The sequence below is a fragment of the Dipodomys merriami genome, unplaced genomic scaffold (assembly GCF_024711535.1).
Source record: "Dipodomys merriami isolate MVZ:Mamm:240054 unplaced genomic scaffold, mDipMer1.0.p SCAF_2, whole genome shotgun sequence".
NCBI lineage: Eukaryota > Metazoa > Chordata > Mammalia > Rodentia > Heteromyidae > Dipodomys > Dipodomys merriami.
The window spans coordinates 118,982,429-119,010,368 of record NW_027203381.1 but is presented as its reverse complement, the minus strand read 5'-3'; the positions used below and the strand labels follow the sequence as shown (position 1 = coordinate 119,010,368).

The 27,940-nt window shown below is 49.0% G+C and overlaps 1 protein-coding gene across 1 annotated transcript in view; it reads left to right on the top strand.

Moving 5' to 3' along the window:
- Positions 1–27,940, top strand: part of Dscam (DS cell adhesion molecule) — a 448,055-nt gene that overhangs the window by 303,388 nt on the left and 116,727 nt on the right. The window contains exon 12 of the mRNA XM_070030727.1: positions 27,636–27,832. Coding sequence (XP_069886828.1) covers positions 27,636–27,832 — 197 coding nt within the window. The remainder of the gene's footprint in view (positions 1–27,635; positions 27,833–27,940) is intronic.

Genomic DNA, 27,940 nt, shown 5'->3' with positions numbered 1-27,940 from the left:
AAGAAAGGCAAAAAAAGAGCTGGGGATGTGGCTCAAAAAGTAGAGCCTCTGCCTAGCAAGCACAAGGCGGAGTCAAAACCCCAGTGCCATCAATATCACCATCATCATCAACTCCATGGCCGAGGTAGGGATTCCAGGGTAACTCTGAGACCTGGGTGCTCCTTGGCTTTAACATAGTCGATCTTGAGAATGGTGCCGTTTGTTTAACCTTCAAGGAGAGCCGCGTAGTTCATATAAACGTCATCGTGCAGGGCCACCAGGCCAGCGTTTCCACCTGCTCATGGGCACCTGCACCATGGGCCCTGAGCGGTGGGAGCAGGTGCATGGGAGGGTGAGCCAGTGTGCCCGTGGATAATGTTATTCTGGCTGCACCGCTCACTTCTTCCCTGAGAGCCAGGTGTGACCCTCGGCAGGGGCCATCCGGACTGCCTGTGTAGGACCCATCCAGAGACCACAGTGCCACAGCAGAGTGGCGGCAGCCTTGTCCTGCATGGTGGGTCACAGTGGGGGTCCACAGCGGGGGGGGGGGAGGGGCAGGGGCAGGACAGCGGTTATCTTGCATTTCTACCGGGGCTGAAGCAGAGACTGGATGGAGCCGCAGACCGTGGAATGTCCCGCCCTCTCGTTTACTCATTTCTGTGTCCATCCCTTTAAGTCAGTGGACTCCACTGGCTCACCGTGGATGTCTACGTGCCTGCCTGTCCACTCAGCAGCTGGTTTTAAGGCCGCTGTGGAAGAGTGGAGCCCACAGAAGCGTCCTCAGACACAAACCTCCTCCTGTCCAAGCCAACTGAGGAGAGCGGGTCACCCGTGCGAGAGCTCATTCTGAGTACCTGAGCTGTGACGTGACTCACCAAGAGGCGGTGTAATAAAGCCTGAAGGCTGCAGGGGATTTAAGAAGCCCGGTAGAAACACTAGTTGAGAATGTCTGACTCCGTAGTCTCGTGAGCTATCTAGAGAAATACAGGGTAAGCAGTGCTTTGTTGCTTTAGTTTCTGTCTTCATATGAGTCTATTTGGTATTACCATAGTGGCATTATCTGGTACTGAGTAGCTTATAAAGAAAAGAGGTTCCCAGCTACCAGTGGCTCATGCCCATCATCCTAGCTACTCAAGAGGCTGAGATCTGAGGATCAAGGTTCAAAGCCAGGGGAGGAAAGTCCATTCTTATTTCCAATTAACCACCAGAAAACCGGAAGTGGCACTGTGGCTCAAGTGGTAGAGCGCTCGCCTTGAGCTGAAGAGCTGAGGGACAGTGCTCAGGCCCAGAGTTCAAGCCCCACAACTGACAGAGAGAGAGAGAGAGAGAGAGAGAGAGAGAGAGAGAGAGAGAGAGAGAGAGAGAGAGAGAGAGAGAGAGAGAGAGAGAGAGAGAGAGAGAGAGAGAAAGAGAGAGAGAGAGAGAGAGAGAGAGAGAGAGAGAGAGAGAGGTTTATTTTAGTGCACAATTTGGAGGCTACAAGTCCAGACAGCCTGGCATTGGCTCTGGTGAGCCTGGGCTGTGAACCCTCCCAGCAGAGTAGACAGAGCTGTGTATCTTGACTCTTCTATGGGCAGGCATGATGTATGTTTCTAGTCTAGAAACGTTCGCGATTTGAACGTTTAATAACATCAGTTGTGAATGTTAATGCGTCCACTTCTCACTGAGAAGTGGGTTGAGGGAGAAACCATAGAGAATCAATGTTAGTTTCCTCCCCCCCCGCTCTCCCTCCCCGGCCCCCATCATTGCTTTCCTCTGGTCTCTCCCTGTGGCAATGCCGGTCCAATCTAAACAGTGATGCTCTACCCTTCCTCAGTCCAATCTAAACAGTAATGTTCTACCCTTCCCCGGTCTTTTCATTCTGGGTCACTTGCGCTATTGTGTCAGGGTAATAGGAGGAGGTGGTGCGGGACAAAAGATCTTTTCTTTATCCTGGCTCTGGCTATTTCTCTTACACTTACTTCCATCAAAGCGCTCTGCTTGACAAATAGCCCACATCCTAATGCTGTGCTCTGATAGCAACTGGTGTCCTGCCATTCAGTTGGCCCTGACTCTGACGCGTCGGTGTTCGCTTCACAGCCTGCGGAGGGCAGGGCACGGCCCCCGCCAGGCCCGCTCACTTCAGACACCAGCAGTAATTGGGTTCCTCGGGATGCCCACACTTCAGCCTGGCTCCTGACAGACTGGGCTCCAGACCACTTCCTTAGGTTTGATCATTTGCTAGCGCATCTCGCAGAACTAAGAGAAACATTACACTTCCGTGATGTTGTTCTATTGCATGGATACAGATGAACAGTTAGGAGTGCAGGTGCGGTGACACCATCTGCCAGGGCCCCTGGTTCCCAATCTTCCTGCTGTGTGAGGCTGGTGTGCCTCTGTCTCCCTACACAGCTACCCTTGCTGTTCACCGCCAGGCTCTTTGAGGCTCAAGGCTTAGAGTTTGTAATCTAAGGTTCACTCCTGAGGCGTGATTTGCTAAACCACTAGCCGCATTGTTAAAGCTGTTTCATTGCCCAGAAGCCAAAATGTGGCTGAATGTTCCCCTGCCTGCGTCCTCAGTCTTTCTGACATGCCCAGCATCTTCCAGAAATCCTCCCTGAGCACCTCAGTAGCATAAACATAGAATGAACCAGGGCATGACCTGGGCATAGTGTTCTGTGTGAGAGGGGAGAGGCCAAGCAAAGGCCCAGGAGCCCAGAGCGCTGCCGGCCGGCCCTCCTGCCCAGCCAGGACATCCCCAGGCAGGCGGCGGGGGCTCCGTGGGCCATCATTTCCTGCCACCTGCCTGAGAAAGCAGAGAAGGACACCAGGACAGGGGAATGGAGACGCGGGGACCGGCTCACACCCAGCCGCTCGCTTGTTGTGCATTCCACGCTAGTGTCTGCCAACGTGCCCTTTATGAAAGCAGCACTTCGTGACTTCCGGCTGCCTCGGGGGCCCGGCAATGCCATCCATCTTTCGAATGTTCTCATTAACATGAGGTTGGGGACGCCAGCCCAGTGCGGCTCAACCCTGCAGGGGTAGCGTCCTCTGCATCCCGGGCTAGCCTTTGCTAATGGCGACAGAGATAAAGGAGGCCGTCCCAAGGCCTTCTGGGGAGCACACAACCCGGCTGGTTCCTGGAGGAAATGTTCGTAGCCATTTTTCAGACATGTCCACTGGAAATGTGGGTTCTTGAAGCAATTACAGATGAACCATGGAGGATAAATCATGCTGACTTAAGACATTCATTTCCCGCTTTCCATGTGGTGCCATCTTCCTCCTCTTTCTCTCCAGTTTTGACTGCACTTCATCCGGGTGCATCATCCTTAAAGGCAGTCAGCTACCCCTGCCCGCTGCTCACAGTCTGAATCCATGTCCTTAGTTTTTCCCTAAAACACGTGCAGTTTCACAGAGCTGCTGCCCTGGGTGAAGAGCCCTGGGATTCTCAGAGAGATTCTGTGCAGCTTGCGCTCACAGCTGAGCTTGTGAGTCCCCCAAAGCTCTGCTGGTCATCTGACTGGCTCGAGCCCTACCCTACATGCTCACTTAGGCTTAAATTCCAAGGTCATGCGGTCAAGGTCACAGCGAGGAGAATCTACAGTGGAGACGGTACGATGGTGCTTCAAATCAGAATCCTCAGCTTGCTTGGAAACATCTTCCCAGGCCACTGGCGTATCAGGGTGGGGTGTCCTCCCCCCCTCCCCCCAGGGACCTCGCCTGTGAGCTGGCAGATGGGTGAAGGTGGAGGGAGGCGCAGGCAGGAAGAGATGATGGCCATAATGGAGGAGGCCATGCTGGTGAGATGCCTGCGGAGGTCCTCCTAGCCCTAGCGGCTCCATGCTGAGATTCTGAAGGGGAAGTTTCAGGGGCTTGGTCCACAGCCTGAGCTCTCCTCCTTTCTCAGGAGCAGCTTCTCCGCGGTCCCCAGCCCGCTCCTTTGCAGTCTCTACAGTACATCCTAAAATAAGAAAAAAAAATGTTCCCAGGATACAAACCCTTGCTCTTGGGGCTCCGGGTCTCCTCTGTCCTCTCCGGTGTGGAGGACTCAGCAGGTCGGCTGTCTGTCGGGAAAGTGAGGCCTTCTGTTTTAATCCCCCGTCCCCTGCCATTCCCTGGCAAGCAGAGTGGCAGCGGGACACCACACCCGTCCGTTCTGTTCCCTGTCGCCGGAGCTGCAAGCTTGGCAACGGCTTCACACAGCCTGTGACAGCACCCAGGCCTTCCTGGGGGCTGCGGGGTGCAGGCTGGGCAGGGTGGTGACATCCTGACACCTGCCCAGGCTCTCGTGAACCCACGTTCCCACCACAGGACACCTGCAAGAGCCCAGCCCTTCCACAGCCTACAGCCCTTCCACAGCCTAGAGCGCGGCCGCCTGCCGGCTTCTGAAACACTGCTCTCGGACCAACCACCGCTCACTGCTGGGCAGAAGGAAGATCCATGCGTGCCTTCAGACTCACCCTGCAGGGCTGTGCCTCCTGGTCCTACGTTCAGGGACAGAGCAGGGAGGGGGGGCATCCTTCCTGGGAAAGCCCCCCCACACACACACTTCTCCAGCTTCTGAACTGAGAGCCTTCAGCAGCTTCTATCCCCTACCCACTTCTGAAATGTATCTCCAAGGCCGCCTCTATCTGCCTCATCAAGAAGCCGCATGCAAACCAGGCACAAGGCCTTAATGAGGAGACAGAGAACAGCCCACTGCAGTCCAATAACGGATTTTAATAACAGCCTGGCTGGAGCGGATGTGGGAGAGGGACCAGGGCGGGGTGTGAGCTGGGCACAGTGTCTGGGAAGTGCTATCGAAGAAGAGCGGGCAGGGCCCTCGGGGCCCCAGGGCCCTTGTTCCCTGCTCCATTGTAGCCCAGCATGTGGTGGTTGGCTGACCTCCCAGAGGAGGCCTTGTGCCCTGAGAGGCATGGCGCGGTCCTCTCCATGGCGGGGCACAGCGGGGTTTTGTGTTAGAAGGAACAGTGGCCACTGCTAGAGGTTCTGGTGGTTTAAGGCGTGGATCTCCGCTCCTAAGCCTTCTTCTCTGGGACAGCGCACACAGTAGCGGGGCTGCTTTTCCTCTGAGGCATAGACCGGAGAGAGGCTTTTCCATTTGGGACATTTCATCGTCTCCTCCCTCCCAGAGGCCGAGGCCCACCGACCAGCCAGAAGCCGGGGAACAGACACGCCCCTCCATCCTCTAGTCACTGCTAGACACAGATGACCCCAGAGCTTCAGGATCCCACCACCCAGACGCTCAAGCCCAGGGTCTGGCGCTGCAGAGTGCATCTGAAAGAAGATTCCAGATCCAGCTTCTCTTCTCTTCTCCCATCTGGGCTTGTTTATCTCCATGTGTGCAAAGCCAGTCTTCCTGGCAGGAGAAGGGAGTCCACTGAAAGTGAAGATTCCCAGCCGTGAGACACTCACCGCCAGTTAATCACCAAGAAGGCAAAAGTGGAGCTGTGGCTCAAGTGGTAAAGCACCAGCCCTGAGAGAAAAAAAGCCAAGCAAGAATGTGAGGGCCTGAGTTCAAGCCCCAGTACAGGCACAAAATACAAACAAATAATGCAGATCCCAGAGCCTCCAAGGTGAGATTCTCAAGTTCCCAATCTCAAACACAGCTCATTAGTTGATCATTTTGGGGTACTGTTGTAAGAACAGAAATCCATATTCTCAGAAATTTTAGCAAAGAGATGATAAAGGCTGAAATTTTCAAGGCTCTGATAAGCCTTTTCCTTTGACATGGTTTGAAACAAAATATAGACTTAAAACCATGGAGTCCTGTTTAAATGTCCTGTCTGCCATTCTCAGGGCCACAGCCTAGGCTTGAGAAAATGACACCAGCACTTGCTTGGGCTTCTGGGGTACAATGATGCAAGCAGCAGCTCAGATCTTGAGGAAGGGGTAGGTTTGGGACTCCCTTGTACAGAAGTACCATGTAAGCAAAGGAAGGGGTCTGCACCTCCACCCAACCAGGACAGAACTTTTGCCTTCAAATCGATCTGTCAGACATGGAAGCCAAGGCCTAGAGGACTTAACCCTAAGGCCACTGGAGCTGTGCAACGCTGAGCCAGTCGTAGTTCTGTCCATACAGCCCAGCCCTGGGCTGCAAGCCTGGGCTGTGGCACTTCCTTCCTTTGGCCTATTCAACTGAGGTCAGAGCTTGAACTCTGGGCCTGGGCACTATCCCTGAGATGCTTTTGCTTAAGGCTAGCACTCTACGACTTGAGTCACAGCACCACTTCTGGCTCTTTCTATGAGTAATTGGAGATGAGAGTCTCACGGACTTTTGTGCCCAGGCTGGCTTCTAACTACAGTCCTCAGATCTCAGCCTTCCGAGTAGCTAGGATGACAGGCGTGAGCCACCGGCGCCTGGCTTGAGGTTGAACTTCTAACTGCACATGTCCTATCAGTATAATACCATCATCACGAATGACGTGGGTCACTCCATCGTAATGCACCCCTATCACAGGAATGATAAAAAAAAAAAGGTGTGGTCTGCTGGTGTTTCCCTTGGGTGATGTCTATAGTGGTTCTTAAATGAGTATTGGGAAAGTATTTGGAGAACACCACTGATTACCAGAAGAGCTGGCTGCTCACAAGTAGGAAGCCAACAGTGATGTGATTTGTTGTCCTGGTGGACATAGAACAACTAAGTCCTGACACTGCTGGGCCTGGGAAGGCCTGGAGCTGGGGGAAACTGAGCACCTGGCAAACTAGGGCGTCTTACTGGAGAGAAGAGAGGAAGTCCAGGGCAGACCCGCTCCAGGGCTCAGCACCTGGGAGCAGTTGGATTCTAGTTAACCTTTATTTTCTACATCAAAGTTAACTCCATTGGCTTCAAGATTTTTGGAAAACCACCCTCAAGTGGATTTTTGAGTGGAAAAAAATATTTAAATATTACTTTTGTTTTAAACATTTATATGGACATTGATTAAAGTCTGTTTCTTTCTTTAGCATTTAGCTTAACTTATAAATCTTATTATTCGATGTATACATCTATCAAATTTGAGTAAGTACACGGAGGGGATTCTTGATTAATGTTTAGTCTCATTTATAAACTCGGTTCATTTCTCATTGTATCATTTTTTATCTAAGCTTCGCTCCTTTTACATGAAGCCACATTTAAAAGTTACATCTCTGTGATCTGCTTTTTAAACCCTCCAATTATCTGGCTGGCAAAAGCTTTCTGGGTATGACCATAACTTGGAAAACAAACATAAATAAATTGAGTTATTCTCATCATAGGTAGGTCTCACATGACCAAGTCCAACCTCAGGAACGTTTGTGGTCTCAGCTCTACCCTAGACCTCATCCCTCCAGGCCTCAGTTTCCCCAGGTGTACAATAGAGGCAATGAAAGAACCCGTTGGACGGACAGGTGGAGATGCCGGAATTTGTGTACAAAAGGGGCTTGGTAAATGAATGCTGTTTCCCATTGAAGGTCAGCCTGGCCAGTCAGTTTGAGCGGGCAGCAGCACAGTCAGTGACCTCTTGGCATTTGTGCGTAGCCTTGGATCTGACTCCAGAAAAGCTACTGGGAAGGGATGGGATGTCTCTGTCCTCTGCTGCTTTTTCCTCTTGGTTGGCACAAACTGAAGTCATGGATGCTTCCAAGGCAGCCATTATCGCCTTCACAAAAGATCAATTTAGATCTCCCCCCAGCATTCTGGATTTGAACTCAGGGCCTCAAACTTGCTGAGCAACTTTACTGCTGAACCATGCATGCCTCAAGTCCTTGTGTGTGTGTATATGTGCATGTGTGTGCGCACGCACGTGCATGTGTGCATGTGTGCACACACATGTGTGTGCTTCATTGTTGGTTTTTGTTTTTGTTTTTCAAAGATAGCATCTCACTTCCTACCCAAGTGCACGTCTGACCCATGATCCTCCTATTTTTCACTTCCTGCTAAAGCTTGGCTGAAAAGTGTGCATTACCACACCCAGCTTCTTCTGTTGAGATGGAGTCTTGAAGAATCTTCTGCCTCGGCAGAACTGCAATCTTCCTGACCTTTAGCCTGGCACGTAGCTAGGATACACACAGGAGGAAGACAGGTGACCAGCCGTAGGTGGAGAATGTGTCACGTGAACTTTCCTTGATCTTCCTGATCCCAGCCTCTCACGCAGCCAGATTTTAAGCATGAGCCCTTGGTACCCAGCTTTTATTTTCTGTATATGCCCTTAAACAGGTGACTGAGTACAAACGACCCCAGTTAGGCTGCATGTCTCTGTGTCTGTCACTCCATCGATTCTTGTTTACTTGATTTATCTGAAAGTGTGTTTGTGGTGCATCAATCATTTGATGTAAGATGATACTGCCTTGATTTTCTAGGGCAGAAAATTAGACTGGATTATGGGATGTTTAATGGGCTCAGAGTATATGATATTAAAAGCAGGCAGATTCCATTTTCAATGTTAAAACATCCCCCATTGTATTTGTACTTAGCCAAAAGTGTTCTCAGTCCCTTAGTACTATGTAACTGGGTCGTGAGAAACCCATGTACTTCTCCCTGGTGATTCCATTCCTCACCTAACCAGGTGGTCCCGAGGACTCTGACATGTGTGGTGGGGTTTCCTGAGACTCTGGACCCTGTCTAATGGGGGAACTGCCCCAAGTCTCAGCAGGGGTGGGGGAGGTAGAGGTTTGGCCTTGAACTTGTTTACCTAGCTACCATCACTCTCATCAGAGATCCTTCTAGTGTTCACAGGCAGCCTTTCACCATGCTTCATTGTCTCAGACTTCCCCATTGAGAAGCTGAAGGGTGATTTGCAAGGTCAGGCCGACAGCGACAACTGATGGACAACAAGACAGAGAAGCCGCATTTTGATGGGCACAGGGATCGTAGAGGTGTCTCTCGCACATATGCATGGATGCTAAGATTGCAAAAAACAAAAACAAAAACAGGTCATTTAGGTGCTGCGTGCGTGAGGATGTGTAGAAATGCTCTTCAGGTCCCGGGCACGGCTGCTCTGTGGGACTGAGTTGGTTTTTCACCTGTGTTGGTGGAGTCTTCTTGTCATTCATGATGCAGGAAGATGTGGATTATTTCTGAGAGCTGGAGCTGCATTTCTGTTAGTCCAGAACCTCGGGGTGGAAAGCAGTCAGGACAGTGGGCCACAGGTGGTTCCTGAACAGAGGCTCCTGGGGCCCAGTGCAGGGCTGGGCTCTAAACTCCTGGGAGGAAGGACGAGGCTTCAGGCACAGCTGGGTGCAGAGCCAGGTGTCTGGGTCTCTTGACAGACAGCAGGGGGCTGGGGCGTAGCCTGTGCAGGCCCCAGCTCCCAGTGAGGGCAGAGAGAGAGGGCAGGGAGAGAGGGCAGGGAGGCCAACCACGCAGAGAGCCTCAGCTAAAACGTATGACTGTCAGAGGCTTGGGCCAGGAGAGCGGACACAAAGCAAAGAAATCTCCAGGGATGGAAGCTTAATTGGCAGGATGGACCCTTCTTCCAGAAAACCCTACAAGTGTCAACAGTGAATAGCCTAGTGGCGCTATGGCTCAACTGATGGAGCACTAGCCTTGAGCTGAAGAGCTGAGGGACAGCGCCCAGGCCCAGAGTTCAGGCCCCACGACCGACAAAACAAAACAACAACAAAAACACAGTGAATAGCCTTACACCACCCTCATACGCAGGCATTACGTACTTCAACATACTCCTCTTCCTCCACTTTCTTTCTCAAGCTGCTGTTTCAGAGTTTAGTGCCATACCCGTCAGGAGCCTTTAATTTCCCTGTGACATCAAAACCTACCAATAAAAAGTCTATAAAATCATAAAAATCTTATCAATCTTTCATATATGCATGATTTTGTAATACCGGACACTAGGGAAAATAGGAAATTGTTTAATTATATGGACTATTGGCACGTGCCAGTCTGCAATGTTATTTTTTCAATTATTCAGCCTCGCTGCCCAGGTCACCTGAGAATTGCACAGGATCAAAGCGGTATGCGGGGGCGCAGGCTGGAGGGCAGGCTTTCTACCGTCTAACTGCCGCTCGAAGGCCTGGAGTGCGTCATGGCCCGCAAGCACGATCTGTGTTTTTCCTGAGGTGACAGCCTCAGTTCTTTCCTTTCCAGAAAATGGCTGTCCAAGTCCCAAACAAAGGGAGCAGTCTGCTCTCCTTGCACGTGAAGGAAGCTCTGGGCAGAAAGCAGGAGGTGGCGTAGCCCCTCCTGGGAGAGCATTGCTATGCAGACTCAGCTCGCGTGCCCGGTGTGGCCCTGTCAGGGTCACTCGGGATGCTGGGAGACGTGTCCTGGGTGGAGATGGAGGCAGAGGACCTGCCTTGAGTGCTTCGTGGTGAGCAGGCTGGGTGAGGCTGTCCTGTGATTTGCTCTTTTCTCTTGTGAGTGGGTCAGGGAAGCCTGCAGCGGCCACCAGGGCTGTTGGAGCTGCTGCGCTGAACGGCAGCCATCTTGCGGGTGCTTGCATCTGTACCATCAGCCTGTGGAGACAATTTCTTAGTGTAAGTCTGAAGATAATGGTCTGTGATCTCACAGGTACTCAGGAAAATGCTCTGCGGACCACGCTGGAGAATGGTGGATAGACAGTAACTCTGATTGTGTGTGTGTAATGTTTAACCATCCCCTAGTAACTGTAAGGCACTGGTTCTAGGACACAGCAGACAGGGGCTAAAATCCACTCTTCACTTAGACCAGGAAGCGTTTCCATTCACCCTCCGCCTGGCCTCCTGTGGAGATGACCTAGTCATACCGAGTAAATGCTGGTTGTGGAGTTGTTATGCAGTGCTGTTGAGAGAACAATGGTATGAAAAAGAAAGTCTGAGCATGCTCGGTAAAGAAGTAATTTTTCCACACTCTTGACCCCTGGCTGGTGGGCTGTACTTCTGTGAAACACACAGACATGGTGCAAGGTCTAGGGAGGCTGAAATGCTGGACTTACTTTTTTTCTTGAAAGGAGGAACAATCCCATAACAGATGCCCACAACACAGCCAAAATTGACCATTTCACAGTTCTGGAGCACAGACACTAACTCAGTATCACCAGAGTTAGTTAGGAATCTCTGAGGAAGACTGTCCATATCCCTTCCTGCTTGTCAGTGGCAGTCCTCCACACCCCTCGGCCTCCTGGCTTTCGAGGTACAAGTCTCTGCTTCCATTTTCCACAGCTTCTCCTGTGCCGCTGGGTCTCCTCCTCCTCTCCCTGCCATGAAGACGTAATTAGGAATCTTGTGGCTGGGTCCAGGGCCAGCTCTAGTTTAAGATGGACTCATTTCAAGATCCAGACCTTAATTACCTCAGCAGAGACCCTGATTCCAGAGAGGGTTGCATTCTGAGTCCATGGTTTAGAATAGAATATTTTATAGAGGGTTCGAAATCTAGTTCATGTGCCAGGATAAGAATTAAAGTGGAAACTATCAACCCTTAAGACATATATTTTGTTGCCAAACATATAAATCCCTCCGTGGCACAATGTACAAGATGTCTCATATACAAGATGTTCATTGCTTGCGGAAATTACAGGAAACCAAACAAAAACCCGCCCCTCACGTACACGTGCAGGGGGTGGAGCTTGTGACTGCAGGGGTGGAGCTTGTGACTGAGGTGGTGGCCCATGAGGAAACCTGTGTGAGCAGCATCCTAACACATCCTAAAACGCAGCCCGCAATGCTGCCCTGTGGCATGTGGTGCTTTCCAGCCCCATCCTCACTAACTGCATCTCTTCCCTCTGGTGATGGGCTGGTTGTCTGGGCAATTTAACTTCCTTAGATTCACTGGGGGAATGAATGGGATTGATCTGCTTTTTTGGATGCTATGGGGGCCCAAGGACAAAAGAAGAGCCCTCTGGCAGTCACCCAGGCAGCCTTGTTAGTCAATGATAATACAGTGTGTGAAGCCTGGCGCTGGTGGCTCACACCTGTCATCCTAGCTACTCAGGAGGCTGAGAGCTGAAGATCGCAGTTCAACACCAGCCTGGGCAAGGAAAGTCCATGAGACTCTTATCTCCAATGAACCACCAGAAAACCAGAAACGGTGCTGTGGCTCAAGTGGTAAAGCACTCGCCTTGAGCTGAAGAGCTGAGGGACAGCACCCAAGCCCAGAGTTCAAGCCCCACAACCTACATTGTGAATAGGATAAAACAAGTCAGCCTCCCTTTGGAGGCCCACAAAGCTGCAGAGGTGGCAGATAGATGGGTGGTTACCAGGGCACAGCCCCAGCAAGGGCCAGGACTAGGTGCAAACCCACAGAAGCATGGAAGGAGGTTCTCCAGCGGTGAGAAGACTTTGGTATCTTGATTATGAAAGGGATGTTTGACTCCATAGTGGAATAAAGTTGAAAGAACGGTGCACACACATGTGTCTGCACACAGGCACAGAGAAATGGATACAGGTAGTGGTGGGGTAATGGTAACTGGCAATGTTCTAGTGTTGATTATCTGCTTTTGACATTATGTCACAACAATGTAATTTCAATTCAAAGGTGAGCCTTATGAAGGGGCTATAGGGCTCGACACCATTTTTGCAATATCGTCTGTATTTCAAAATAAGTGATTTTATTTATGTTGGTGTCAAAAGGCCAAGCGCCAGGGGCTCACACCTGCCATCCTAGCTACTCAGGAGGCTGAGATCTGGGGATTTCCATTGGAAGCTAGCCCAGGGAGAAAAGTCTGTGAGACTCTTATCTCCATTAATCAGCAAAAAGCCAGAAGTAGATCTGTGGTTCAAGTGGTAGAACACCAGCCTTCAGTCAAAACAAAAGAGTCCAGGAACCGTGCCCCGGGCCAGAATTCCAGCCCCAATACCAACACACACACAAAATGTCTTTCATTGTATGTTTCAATGGTATGGGCATTGAGTTATGGTAGATGGCAGCGTGCACGGTACACAGCAGGAGAGGACGCCCGCCGGAAGGGGCCCCTGGAGCACAGAGCTGGATGGAGGCGTTGAGTGGATGGGAGCCAAGAGACAGGAAGGGACGAGACACCATGTGCCCACCGCTCTGTTGCTGACTCAGCACAGAATTGACCATGAAGGGCTAAGCCGAGGTAGGGGCGCAGGGACTGCAATCACCGTCTACCGGGAACGAAGCCGTGAACACAGATCAAAGCGGAGTAGATCCCGCGTTGTTCTGGAGATCTGATACCAGTCCAGGATGGAGCTTGTGACACAGGAAAGGGAGGAGGAGGGGAGGCCTCATTTCATTCTGCCCAGGCTGAGTGTAAGGGCACAGCCCGCAGTCCGGTTAGCTCGTAGACCGCCAGCTTGTGAGCAGGCTGCTCAGGACTGCATGGTGAGGGCTTTAGAACTGTTGAAACCATCCAAGCGGCTGAAATGGACAAAGGGAGTGGACCACGGGCAGGCTGGGAGGCCCCGTGCTCCACATGCCCCACGGATGAAGTCTAGAAAACAAGAAGCCGTTCTTCACCCATTTTCATCTTGCTGTTGTCATTTGGCTCCAAGTCTGTCAGCTTGTCAGCCAGGCAGGCCCAGGGTTAGCCGCACACCCGGTTTAACTCCTCCCTCCCCCGCCCCTCCCCGCTTCCCTAACAACCTCCTGCCATAACTGTTGTCAAGGCCTAAGGAGATGTCAGCCATAGCAACCAACTCCCAGAGTCCCCAGCGATGGAAGAAGATGGGGACATCACTCCTTGTCCAAGCAGCTACGGGCAGATCCTCCGAGCCCACGGAACCTCACCCTACAATTAAATCCTGACTGCAAGTCCCCAGCATGCTAACCCTTCATTTAGCAGTCAGCTCCCTTGCTTTTAAATCCCCAAAAAGAAACCACAGTAGCTGGGACCTTGCCGTGCTGGCTGCTGGTCTAGGATCTCTTTCTTAGCTGGAGGCGGGGGGATTCTTTTTGTCACTGGGATCTCTCTGGATGATCGTCTGGCCGTCTTGGGTGGACGTGTGCGGGGTTAGCAGAGCAGCTGGCTGTGGGTCTGTACCACACACCCCGAAGGAAAGTCACAGGGGATTTTCCTGGACCTTGGATTAGAAAGGACTGGTGTCACAACGTCTGTCTGCACATTTTCAACAAGCCTCTTAGTTGACCATGACCTCACTTCCTAGAACCAGGATGACACCAGAGGTGTGCAGCCATAGCCCAGCTTAAACTCTGTCCAACAAGAAGTATCTGGGGCTCTGGGAGTCGGCCCCAAGAAGCCCCACGGGCAAGAAGTTTGCATGTCACACACAAAAGGTCAGAGGAGATAAAAATCCTCCAGTCCTTGTTGCATTAATCATCTTTAAAAAAGATTAAGTGACCAGGCAAGATGGCTCCTGCCTGTAATCCTTGCTGCTTGAGAGAATGAGCTCAAAGGGTTGAAGCTTGAGTCCAACCTGGAGAAGAAATTCGTGAGATTCTCCCATCTCAACCAATTAAAGAACAAGAAAACTAAGCTAAAGCAAAAAGGTCTGGAGTCATGGCTCAAACACTAAAACTCTAGTCTAGCACGCCTCAGGGCTGGAACTCAGACCCCAAAACCCATGCAAAAAAAAAAGATTGGAGTGGGCTGGGAAGGTGGCTCAGTGGTAGAGCGCTTGCCTTGCATGCATGAGGCCCTGGGTTCCATTCCTCAGCACCACATAAGCAAAAAGAAAAAAGCCAGAAGTGGCCCTGTGGCTGAAGTGGTAGAGCGCTAGCCTTGAGCTGAAGAGCTGAGGGATAGCGCCCAGGCCCAGAGTTCAGGCCCCACGACCGGACCCCCCCCCCCCAAAAAAAAAGATTGGAAATGAAATAAAGTAATGGAGAAAAATAAGACTGCACTCTTACTTCATAAGTAAAGACTGTTGAAACTAGCTGAAACGTTTCCTCTACCATTTTTTATCTGTGTGTCGATATAAATGCATATTCATTAAAGGAAGAAGTGGCGAAATTTTCAAGCGTAGCTTCTGACCTGCCATCCGGTCATGGTGGTGGCTTCCTAGCCAGGCTGCGTGTTGGGGAGAGTGCATCTCAGGGCAGGGGCTGATTTCTGAGCACAGAGGAGCAGTGAGGGCCACAGAGCCCACGCTTGCCCACGCTTGCCCTCCTCACAGCTCATTGTCAGGGGGCTGAATTTTCCTGGCAGCTTTCTGCTTTGTTTAGAGCCATCCAGTCGCCCAATCAAGGGCCTGCTCTGTTACCAATGTGGCTTCACAAGTCTCCGGAAACCCCCTGAGAGCTACCGGTCATAGACCACGTCCTGATTAACCGTGTTGTTAGCCAACACCCCCTGGATCTTTCTAGGCCTTCTTTTGTAAGATGTATCAACACAAAGGAGGCACTGGCAATGTCCTGTGCCAGTGGTTGTGTTGAAAATATTCCTCCAAAGTGCCTAGCCTGGGAGGCCTGTGCCCAGGAAGCAAAGGGAACATTGATATTAGGCATGCGTGTGCATGCCTTTCCAGCGGGGGTTTTGCATATGAACAGTGTGTCATGGGGAAACAGACAGGCGAAGCAGCCAAGAGGAAACACTTCATGGCTGATGATTTATACCGCACTCTCCTAAAGTACCAGAACTTCTGTCCTACCTTTGGCACTAAGAATCGCAGGTACGCATGCAGTGCACCTGTGCTGGCTTCTTGGCATTTACTCCAATGCTAGGACATGACCTCCATCCCCAGCAGCATTAATCCACAGCTCTATACACGTGCAGAGTTCCCTGCACTGTGAGTGCAAAGGAGAAGACGCCGGGCCGGCCTCCCGGGCTGCCGAGAAGCTGGGTTTGCTGTTGGCAATAGCACCGGGCATATTTTCTATCTCTATCTTTGCTGTCAACCAGGGGTCCTCTCAGAAAAACCTATAAATCCTGCAAGATGGTAGAGCTAGAGGAGACCTCCAAAGTGCTTCTTTCTGAGACAGTTTTTAAATAAGGCATTTGTAATTGTGTATTTATTTTCAAATATGTGCTATACAAATTTCACACCATCTTGGCTTTTATATAAAATCTGAAAGTTTTGAAGATAATTCAAATTCTGTGACCCCAGAATTGTCCCTGGGATTCCAGCATGTGTGTGCATACACACACACAAGTGTGAGTACAGGCACACACTCAGATCTGTACATGCATACATATATATACAATATATGTGTATATACAATACACACACATGAGCACAATATCACACATGCAAGAAAATGCATTGCATGCACAAAATCAGACACTTGCTCATCAGTGTGCTTCTGCACAATCTGCTCACACACATATAAGTAGGCATGCAAACACACATGCACACACATGTGTAAGCACACGCACATATGCAGAACCACACATGCACAGGCACACATTCACACAGGGATGTATGCGTGTGCATGCACACATTTACACACATACAGGCACTCACACACACATGCATATACACATACACACATACACACACACATCCCTAGGCACTTCTACCAGTCCATAGCAACAATCCCCTAGACATACCACAGCCTCTTCCTATTTAGCAAGGCATACCATTCTTTTCACATGAAGTTAAATGTTTAATCAACTTTCCCTTTAATTTTTAAACTTTTGTTGCCATTTTTCTATGCCTTCAGGTCCTGCTTTTGCTAGCTATTTTGGAGTTGAAATTTCGTGTACTTTTCTGTCTGTGCCAGCCTCAAACTATGATCCTCCAGGTCTCAGCCTCCTGAATTTCTAGGGTACAGGCATGAGCCACTAGCACCTCACTGATGATCTATCAACAATTCAAAGACAGGCAAGGCTAGACTAAGCATTTATTAGAAAAGCACAGTTGCATGGGATAAAATTCTGGCTTCTTTACTGCTGATGCATATGACATTTAACTCCCCTCTTTCCTTTCTGTTCCCCCCAACCCCCTCCCCTTCAAATCAGGCAATAGAAACACTCAGTTCCAAAGGTTGACCAAACGCTGATAAAGTTCTCAGCATAGACTTAAACTCATTCAAGACAATAATCACCACCATCATTTCATGAGATGATGTTGTAGGGTTTATGTCCTTGACCCAAGGTCAAATGACAGGATATAGGCCCACATAATCCAGTAAAAACCCTGCAGGAGGGCTGGGAAGTTGGTTCAGTGATAGAGCGCTTGCCTCACATGCATGAGGCCCTGGGTTTGATTCCTCAGCACCACATAAGCAGAAAAAAGCCAGAAGTGGTGCTGTGGCTCAAGTAGTAGAGTGCTAGCCTTGAGCTGAAGAGCTGAGGGACAGCACCCAGGCCCAGAGTTCAAGCCCCATGACCACCACCAACAACAACAACAACAAAATCCCTGCAGGAACCCCACACAAGCAAGTAAGAACATGTTAATGACCAAGTGAAGAGAATACTCTTTCTCCTTGGGGAATGAACATCAAAATGGCCAAGATTGCTTTAGAAAAGGATTCAGAAAAGTGCCATGGCGATTCTTAGTGCCAAAGGTAGGACAGAAGTTCTGGTACTTTAGGAGAGTGCGGTATAAATCATCGGCCATGAAGTGTTTCCTCTTGGCTGCTTCGCCCTGTCTATTTCCCCATGACACACCGTTCATATGCAAAACTCCCGCTGGAAAGGCAGACCGCGGCCTGGGGCCTAACTACTCTATGTGTCCATCCCTAAGCCACTTGGAAACGGCTGGTTCTGTTTCCATGGAAACCGCTCTCCTGAAAGCTGCAACAGAATGAGCTTCATAATGGAGCTGGGCATGCTGGTGCAGGCCTGCAATTTCAGATATTCAGAAAGCATCGAGACCCTGTCCTACAAAACGATGAGGCAGAGGAGGACGAGGAGGAAGAGGAGGGTGATGATGATGATGATGATGATGATGATGATGATGATGATGATGATGATGGACTAGAGTCGTAGCTGGAGTGGTAGAGTACTTGCCTAGCATGTACAAGATGTATAAAGTCATGGGTTCAATCTCCAAGACTGTTAAAAAAAAAAGCTTTACAAGAAAGAGCTAGCTGGAGGAAAGTCCACTTCCAAGCTTCCCCAAGGATGGCATGTTGTTTGCTCAGTCTGTGTCTTTCTCATGGCCCTCTCCACCTGGGAAGGCATCGGCTGTGTGGCGGGCTTCCCACACAGGAAAGGTAGGAGCGACACTGTTTATAATCTAAAGTCAGAGCGATGGCCCTTACCGCTGTCCATCTCAGGGCCCCTGCTGGTAGACAATGCCCAGAAGCCACACAAGGCCGTGGAGTGCTGGCAACAGATACACCACTCACGACTTCTTCTGGTTCATATCCTAACTCTTTGGAAGAATAATGTTGTTTTTGTTCTTTCTTGTGCCAGGGCTGGGGCTTGAACTCAGGGCCAGGCTTGCTATTCCTGGGCTCTTTTGCTCAAGGCTAGCACTGGAGCCACAGCTCCACATCCAGATTCTTGCGGTTCATTGAAGAGGAGTCATGAGGGAGGGGTGAGAAGGTCGAAATGGGTGACCTTGATCAAGATATTGTAGTCATAAACCACTTGGTTAAATGGCAACTCCTTGGTACAACTGCTTAACAATAATAATTTTAAAAAGAATCTCATGCACTTTTCCTGCCTGGGCTGGCTTCAAACCGTGATCCTCAGATCTCAGCCTCCTGAATAGCTGGGATTATAGGTATGAGAGACCTGCTCCTGACAAAGAATAAGTAGTAGTTGTTGTTGTTGTTTGTCAGGCATGGGGCCTGAACTCTGGGCCTGGGCGCTGTCCCTCAGCTCTTCAGCTCAAGGCTAGTGATCTACCACGTGAGTCACAGCCCCACTTCTTGCTTTTTCTGTTTATATGGTGCTGAGGAATTGAACCTACAGCCTCATGCATGTAAGGCAAGCACTCTACCACTGAGCCACCTTCCCAGCCCAAGGATAATGTTTTCTACACCAAGTCCCCTAACAATCTTTTTCCCATCAGCCAGAAAATAGAAGGAGCTCAACCGCCCATGCATACCCTCACCTAACCAATTTTTCATCATCTATTTTCTTTTTATTTTCATCTATTTTTACTGTCACTGTTGGCAGGAAATCCAAGTCTAGAGAAAATCTGCTTGCTGCTTCCTTCTCTCCTTTTTTCAATACCAAAATATTTAAAACTTTTATGGGGTAAACTAGACTACACGAGCAGGTGAGAAAAGAAAAGTAGGAAGAAATGATCTGCCCCTCTCTGTGGGAACTGGAGGAAAGTTCCGGGTTAATATCTTTTGGTTAATATTCATGCTTGTCATGCAAAATAAATCAGCTTTATTCCAATAAGGCGACTAGAGACATCACATCAGAGTGAATATAATACGGACCCTGAGCGCTCTCTGCCTTTGCCCTGGCGCTCTGAATCAGGGTCAGGAGACCCCGGTGACACCGCCAGCCAGCAGAGATGTTGTCATTCGTCTTCGGGCTTCACATTAAACACAGCCCACTGTAGCTTGGAAACATGTATTTGATTAATGGTTATAATCAAAGTAACTTCATTATGTAAGCATAATAACCCAGCCGAGAGGATATTTTAGTCTGTGCTAAGAACTTATTAATTCCTAGTGGGGGGAAATCATTCTCTTTATAGGGATTAGAGTGGCCTCCTATGTGGTCTCACTTGCTGAAACTTTTATGAACAAAAAGTATTTGGACAAGAGGAATTTGTGCTTCTGAAGCAGTGATCACCGTGCTGTGTTTCTGCGGGGCCGTTTTTCAGAAGCCCTCAGTGGGTTCCACCGCGTAATCTGAGTAATCCTCCATCAGAGCCCCGGGCAGCCGGGGTTCTCATTGTTCCTATAGATGGGGAGACCAAGAGGCAAGGAACCCCAAACAGAACATGGAGCTCAGCCTCTCTGAAGCTGGGGGGAATCAAGCCAAGAATTGCAATCCATTTTCATACTACAATCTTGTTGCAGCATAATGGCTTGCACGGCCAAGATCATAGCAGCGTTGCACAATCGCCACCCAAATGCGTGTTCACTCATCTGTAGATGAATGAGTAAAGAAAAGGCAATCTTTCCGTTGGTTGGAATATTATTCAGGCTTTAAAAAGAAGGAAATTCTGACATATCCCACTGTATGGATGAAACCTGAGGGGGAGGTAGAAAGCTGAGGGAAAGAAGAAATCACAGGAAGAACAAATACTAGATAAGTTTGCGTCTATAAAGTGCTAACAAGGTCACATTTTTAGAGAGCAGGTGCCAGGGGCTGGGTTTGGTGAAGAGCAAACTTCCAGGAGTTTGGGAAGATGAGGCCCTGGGGAGCTGGCTTGAGGTGGGGATTGTAGGACAGGGTTAACGTGCTTGCTGTCACCTAAGGTCACTGAACCAGTGGCGTGGGCATTGTGTGTTTTTCTAAGCACGGATCTCTACACGGCACACAATAGCTCACTACACACATGTGGATGCCACAGTCAAGCAAAACCACAGGCTCCCGCTGGAGTCAGCTCCAGCCTTGGGGCATCCAAGGACACCCTGACCTTGAGAACAGTCAGGCGACCCCGTATCTCCATCGGCAGACCCTCTGAACTATGGGCCACGTTGGCCTCCTCACCTGTCAGGGGTAGGAAGAATGTTTACACCATGAGTCAGAGCCCTGGAATTTCTTTCTCTGCCTTCCATTCATCTTTAAACTCATTTCATTCCTCTCTTCTATCTAATTATGGGTTAATTAAGAATAATCTCTACTGACAATACACCTGTTGCTATCAGATCATTGCTGTGAAATAATCAAAGACTTAAGGGATAGATACTTTACCAGGGGAGAGGGATAAATAAAATTTGGTCCATGGGGCATCCCAAATCCTGGAAAGATGAAGGAAGAATGGGAAGGGAAGGGTGCCCCATCCATTTAGGGACCAATGAGGATGGCTTGACTGCGTTGCTCTCATGTTGATGTTGGTTCTTATAACACTCTCAGGAAGAACAGAGTTGGGGGTAAGGGGTAGAAGAGAGGTGTGGGTCTTGTCTCTGGCAGTCTTAACCCCTGACACTCTCTGTTCCTTACTGAGAAAGAATAAGAGAAATGAGAGAAGATATCAAATTGAAATAAATCTTAAAATCCCTCATATTCTAGTTTTTATTTTTGCCCCTTCAAAACAGGTGTTTGCTGTCTGGCCTCTCTCTGAGCATCTGCACAGACATCTGTTCCTATGTAGTCCTTCCAGCAGTCTGGTGAAAATGCTATTTCCACATCTCTCACATGCACTTGCAGCATCACTTGGAATCAACTTAAAAGCGCACTTAGGAATCTGTCATGGGTCCTTTCTAGACGGCCATCCTTTCTACCCCATCAGGAACTTGCACAGATTCACTACACGGATGCTCAATGGAAAAGATGCCAGCCACCCACAGGGAGGGTGCACAGAGTTCATTATTATTTTATGATGGACTTGTGACCATGACAACCGAGAAAGAGGAAAAGGAGGTAGGAAAAGAGCACTCAGGAAGAGCAGACAGGAAAAGGGAAAGGGAGGAGTGATGGGTAGAGAGAGAGGGGGAAAGAAGGAAAGAATGAGAAAAAGGGAAAGAAGCAGACAGAACTTCAAAGATCTTTGGATTTCATCGGGCTGAGTTGGTTCCACCTAGGCCGTGTCTCAGGATCTCTTGGAAGCTTTAAGGAGATCTAGTCGTGAGCTGCAGTCCCAGACACTCAGCATGGGAGGGGTCTCCGCTCTGTGCTGTTTGAATATTTCCCTGGTGATTGTAGCTCCTGAGGCAGCGCCTGCGTGAGATCACCCATTCCATCCAGCGGAGGCTAAACATGAGTCAGAGGAGAAACCAAGACCCAGCAAAGCCACTTCAGTGTTCTTCAGTGTGACACAGGGGCCACTCAGTCCGTGTCACGTGCACCACCCCGGGGAGGGCAAGAGGGCCCTGTCCCTGGAAACAGGGAGACACCTGCAGATCCCATCTGGAACTCTTCCTGGGTCCTGAGCGCTGAGCCCGCCACAGATGCATATTTCACCAGAGAGAAACTTAAATAATGACAATCACACATTCTGTAAATGTTGTGGGTGGTTTCTGTTATCTTTTCCTTTTTTAATATCTAAGTAGTACAAAGGGGATTTAAGTTCAGCATGCGCATTTGAGTACAATGCCTGTTGACTGACAAGACCCCTTTCCAATGTGCATTCGTTCGGATCCCTGCATGAACATGTCCGATGTGGAATCCAGGCTGTGAATTCTCATCTGCTTGTCATCTTGTGTGTATGATTAAAAAAAAAAGATGTTGGCATGTGGGATATAAAGAAAAGTGGTTGAAGAAGTAGGGTCTCCCCATTCCCCTCCACCTGGGGACTCTAGGAGCTCCTGCCTCAGTTTCCCAGCCCAGCCTTGTTTCCCGTTGGCCCTTCCCCTCCTCTTCCACCTCTGTTCCGAGTGGAGAGACAGAGCGACTTCTTGGGGCACAGGACTTCGCACACTAGCACAGGATTTGGTGGTTTGACCCACTCAGGACCCATTCAGGTTCTGAATATCAGTTGCATTTGAGCTTCTAAAACCCATTGTTCTGCGGTGTTCTCTTCCTGTCTTTGTGAAGTGAAGGGACTGGCCCAGAGCCTCAGGACAGGAAGCTTGCCTGGTAGAGGAAGAAGGAGCCTCTCAGTTGGAGAATCAAATCATTCTTACATGGAGGAGACATCTCTCAAGTGGAATTTGGGCAAAGGATTTTCACAATTAGCTGTAGAAAGAGGAGGGTGGGAAAAGCTTGATTTCTAGCCCGAGCCAGTCAGTCTGGAGATTAAAGCTGAAGAGGTGGCAGGTGCCGTCCGGGTTGAAGGGGACGCACCCTTGGGGCTGCGGCTCCTCTGCCTGCCCTGCAGGTCCAGGCTGCAGCAAAGTAGGTCAGATGACGCGCTCTTGTCCACGAGCAGGCAGATTTGCTGAGCACCAGCACAGCTGCTAGACAGCGCCATGCCTGGCGAAGGAAATTCACAAATTGGTGGCGATGTAAAACCCGACCTATCTTCCTGGGTAATTCTGCAGGCCAGGACTCAGCACACCACCTTCGGACAAAACAGGCTCGGGCGTGGGCGCCTCTGTTGGCCAGCACTTTCCCCAGGGCCTTCCGTGTGCCACCTCGTCCCCTGTCACACACGGAAATCACAGTGCTGACATGTTGTCACATCTCGGCACCCACGGCGGTGACGAGCGGAGAGGCCCAGCCTCCCAGCCTCAGCCCTTCTAGAAGTATCCTCTAGACCACTGGAACCGGCTGGGGGCATGGGCTGGTCACAGCATTTCGGATTCAATGCTACATTAATTCCCTGACATTAAATTCAATCTATAATGAAACCAGGAAAAATTGAGGAGTGGGTGGCATTGGGAGGTGGGGGGGGACCTGGGAGGAGTGGCATTGATGGAGGTCATTTGCTCACAGACAGATGTGCTGGATGACAACTCCAACATACAGCCTCTGGGAGATACAAAAATATAGTTTAAAAAACAAAAGAACTACATTCCCCATTTTGACGGGGCATGTATCCCACAAGAGATGGAATAAGAGGAAACAAGGTTTTATAAGAAACAAGAGATTCAGAGGTCTGTGATACAGCTCAAGTATTTCTCCCATTCTAAAGGCCATAGAGCTCTGTGTAATCATCTAAGAAGTGAAAAGCCAAAGCCATGCTGCGGTGTTTGTACAAGTACTGGGGCTTTAACTCGGGGCTTGGGTGCTGTCACTTAGCTATTGTCTTTGCTCAAATCTGACACTCTACCACTTGAGCTACAGCTACAGCCATAGCTCTACTTTCCGTGTTCTGTGGCTAATTGGAGATAAGACTCTCACAGACTTTCCTGCCCAGGCTGGCTTTGAACCATGATCCTCAGATGTCAGCCTCCTGAGTAGCAAGGATGACAGGTGTGAGCCACTGTGCCTGGTTGATTTGTTTTTGATTTACCAGTGGTCAAACCCCTTATTTCAGTCCTGCTTTCTCAATGAAGGCTGAGAAAAGTGTGCAAAGAGACCCGGGGGTCACGCTTGCTGTGTTCTCAGGGGAAATCGGTCTTTTTTCATGCCTCACCATTTTATAGATTTCTTTACCTTTCCACCAACACTGCACCGTGTGGAGCCCTGCAGGGAAAGCCCCGGATGCGGTGAACCATAAACTTGGATCCGTTTGCAGAGTGGAACTTTATGGCCACATTTTATTTTGCTATGCCCAAGGCAATTATAGGAACCAGGGTCTCTACCATGAAGCAGGGGCCAGGTGGTCACCTTCCTACGTGTGAGCTTCGCAGGGCCTGATTCCTCTTCTCCAGCTTTGAGACGGCATGATGAATAAATTATTTTCTTGCTCCCAGGTCATCAAAAGATTCCTCACATTTTTGCTATTTAGGTCACTTTTCATAGTTTTGGGACCTCTAGCAATCATAATGTGGTTCTTGACCCATGTGAGAAAAAGAACATCTTTGGTTAGCAGATGCGTAATCTTAGAAAGGGAAGTCATCTTAGAAAGGGGCACCATCTTCACACACAGAGATTAAAGCGGGGCGCTGTTAGGGGAGGAACCCACAAGGCTTCTGTACCACTGATCATGTAAAATAGTGTTTATCAAAATGAATCCCTGGAAAAGGAACCAAGATTGGTTGGTTGGTTTCTGCTGTGCGTGGTGAAGATGGAATTGTCTGTTTTTGCTTTTTAGTGTTTTTTATTTGTTTCTTGGTCGTTTTTTTTTTTCCCCGCCTTGTTTGTTTCTCTGTCTTTAGAGGAGTAAGGGGGACACCGAAATGGAGTAACAGAGGGTGAACAAATTCAGCAGTAGTACTCACAGGACACTGTTTTGAAAATGAGCTGTACAACTTGTGGGAGGGGAAGTGAGCGGACAGACAGAGCAAAGGAAAGGGTGACATTGCCAAAAAAGAAATGTACTCGCTTCCTGACTTCTGGAAGGGCCACCCCTCTGTACCTCACCTTAATAACAGCATTAAAAAAATATGCTACTAATAAAAGAAAGGACGCCCCTCTCCAGGTCTGCCGTGGTGGAGCACCATGGAGGGCCAGAGGCCACGCCACAGGAAAGGAAGATGGCGGCCCCGCTCCCTGAGCTGCGCCCCGTCACACACGGGAAGGCCACCATTCTTGTTCCCTCATCATAAACTGAATTTTAACAGCTCCCTTCACTTCCTCTTCTCTCCTTAAACTTTTTACCCTGGAAGTTGAACACGCTGCTGGCAGTTGGTAAAATAGTGCAGCAATTTCTCACAATCCTAAATGTAGAATTTCTGTCTGACATAGTAACTCCATTCCTGGAAATTGACCTGTGACAAATGAAGCACCCGTGTGCACACAGCAAAACCACCGATCGTACAGCAGAATTACTCACAAGAGCCAAATGACGTGTGCACAGGTGAAATGAGAATGAAGCGGTGAGCAGAGGCAGTGTGTCTGCATGGTGGAATAGTATCAGGCAATTACAAAGGAAGACAGTACTGATGTACATGACAACATGCCTGAGCCCTGAAACCATCATGCTTAGTGAAAACATCCAGACAGATAACACAAGCGAGCTGATACTATCTGAGCCCATTTATCGGAAAGGTCCAGAAAGAGTGATCTAGAGACCGGATAGATTAGCAGGGCTCCAATGGCTCACCTCTGTAATCCTAGCTATTCAGGAGGCTGAGATCTGAGGATTAAAGTTTAAAGCCAACCCTAGCAGGAATGTCCATGAGACTCTTATCTCCAATCAACCACCAAAAACCTAGTAGTGGACCTGTGAGACAGCATTCGGCCCCGAGGGCAAGCCCCAGTATGGTCACAAAAAGAGAGAAAAAGAAAGTTTAGAGCATAGTGTAAAAAATGGAAGGAATTATGGATGGAAAGTAGAAATAAGGATTAAATGCTCTAACATCAGATATGGTTACAGAATGTACAGATATATGTACAGAATGTACACATATATCTCTACATTCGTTTTATGTTTTTGTTTTTGTTTTGGGGCTTAAACTCTAGGCCTGGGCACTGTCCCTCAGCTCTTCAGCTCAAGGTGAGCACTCTACCGCTTGAGCCACAGTGCCACTTCTGGTTTTCTGAGTGGTTTATTGGGGATAAGTATCTCACGGACTTTCCTGCCTGGGCTGACTTTGAACCTCGATCCTCAGATCTCAGCTTCCTGAGTAGCTAGGATTACAGCTGTGAGCCACCGGGGCTGGCTCTGTACATTCATTTTTAAGTTACAATTGTGTGTTGAGTATTATAAGTAATCTGATATTGGGTTGGGTAGTTGCTCCCAGCCATGACCCATTGAAATCTCAGACTATGGCTTTATGTACAAACACAATCATCCCATATATAATCTTTACCTGGCAAGCATGCTGCGTAAGCCAATCCTCATGGTCAGTAATTGCATCTGCAAAGGCCCTGTGTCCATGCCAAGCCATGCTCTGGGGTTCCAGAGGGACCTCAGAAAGGCATGAACTTTTGGAGGAATGCCAATAAGATCTTGGCCCGCAAAGCAAGGGAAGGTCTTTCTTCTTGTGATTGAGGAAATAAAGCCAAAAGCAGGTCGAAGGATTTATTTTGCTTGTTTGTCAGATCTTCCTGTTTCTCTTTGAAAGATCTCACTCCTAATTTAGGTGTGTAAAAGTTTGTCAGAATTTTTGGAGCTATCTGTGCCTGAATCCTGCTCCTCTCCTAACGGAAGCCCACGTGTGCCCGGCACAATCACGCCCCATTGCTTCTCCTGGATTTTATAGTTTTGGCTTGTGAGCTTGTGCCCTGCAGAGCTTGTTCTGGGAAGATTCTAGCGGAGGGGAAGGAAGGGTCCAGCCTTCCAGAGTGTGTTTACGATCATTTTTTTTAACCTTCCTTAAGTCTTTTACCAAATTACCAAAAATTCCTTGTTGATTCTTTCACGTGATTTACTCCAAACCCGTGGAGAATCGAGTCAGTCGCACATTGTCAGGGAATACATATATTTGTTTGTCTATGACACAAGCCACAGTAGTTTACACCTCCCTTTACCATTTGTGTTTTTCCTTTTTATTGGGCTCTTTGTACATTCTTCGAGAAACAGCCTAGCAAAAGTGAGGCCCTAAATTCAAACCCCAGTCCAGCCCCAAATATATCTTTTAATGGTGACATGTAACTGCAAGGATTGTTTAACAGCAATAGGGACCTGATACTGAGGATTTCATCTCCTTGGTGGAAGACGATAGAAATGATGAATGTTCTGGTTTCCTCCAGTTCCCACAGGTGAGAGGAAGCCCAGAATATTTGTCCTTGTGGGGTGGGCATTTCACAGGATGACCTGACGCCCATCCATGTTCCTGTGAATGACATAATTCCTTTCTTCTTAACACAAGAGCAAAACAAGGTCACAGGAATAAAAGGAGGTCTTACAAGGGAGGTCTAAGGGGGAGAAAAAGCAGAGGGAGGTGTGGGAGAAGACAGTAATGGTGGCTTGAATATGATTGACAGACATGAAATGCATGTATCAACAAGTTATGGTGACATCTCTTACTATGTACAATTTAACATACGCCTTTAAAACAAAAGTAAGAAGTGTACATATTTCCAGAAAGACGAGAGAGAATAAGTCTCCTTTCCAGAAGAATGACTAAAATCCTTTGCCTGAATGTCTCAGGGATGTAAACCAGTGACCCACCTCTGCCCCCAACAGGACAGGAAGAGAACAGCAGGCCCACGATGGTGAATCCATGCCGCAGTCTTTCCTATGTGGGACCCATTTAATCAAGTGTTATTTTTCTGCTACTTTCTTTTTTAAATATTGTTAGTGATTCTTGCTTGGCAGTTTCTTGAATAAATGTCTCCTGGAACATAATTCAGCGGAGCGTTGAGAACACGGCTTTGCTGAGCGAGTGGTGTCTCCTTTGGGTTTTTCAGTTCCTGCCATGATCACGTCCTATCCAAACACAACTCTGGCTACTCAGGGTCAGAAGAAGGAAATGAGCTGCGCGGCCCATGGTGAAAAGCCCATTATTGTCCGCTGGGAGAAAGAAGACAGGATCATTAACCCGGAGATGGCCCGCTATCTCGTGTCCACCAAGGAGATGGGCGAGGAGGTGATTTCTACTCTACAGGTAAAAGCACGACAAAGCCAGCAGATCCAAACTGACTCTGAGCGTCTGTCCTGTCACACGGGCTGGCGTGTGGTGGGGATAAATTGTCGACAGTGTACTAGCATTTAT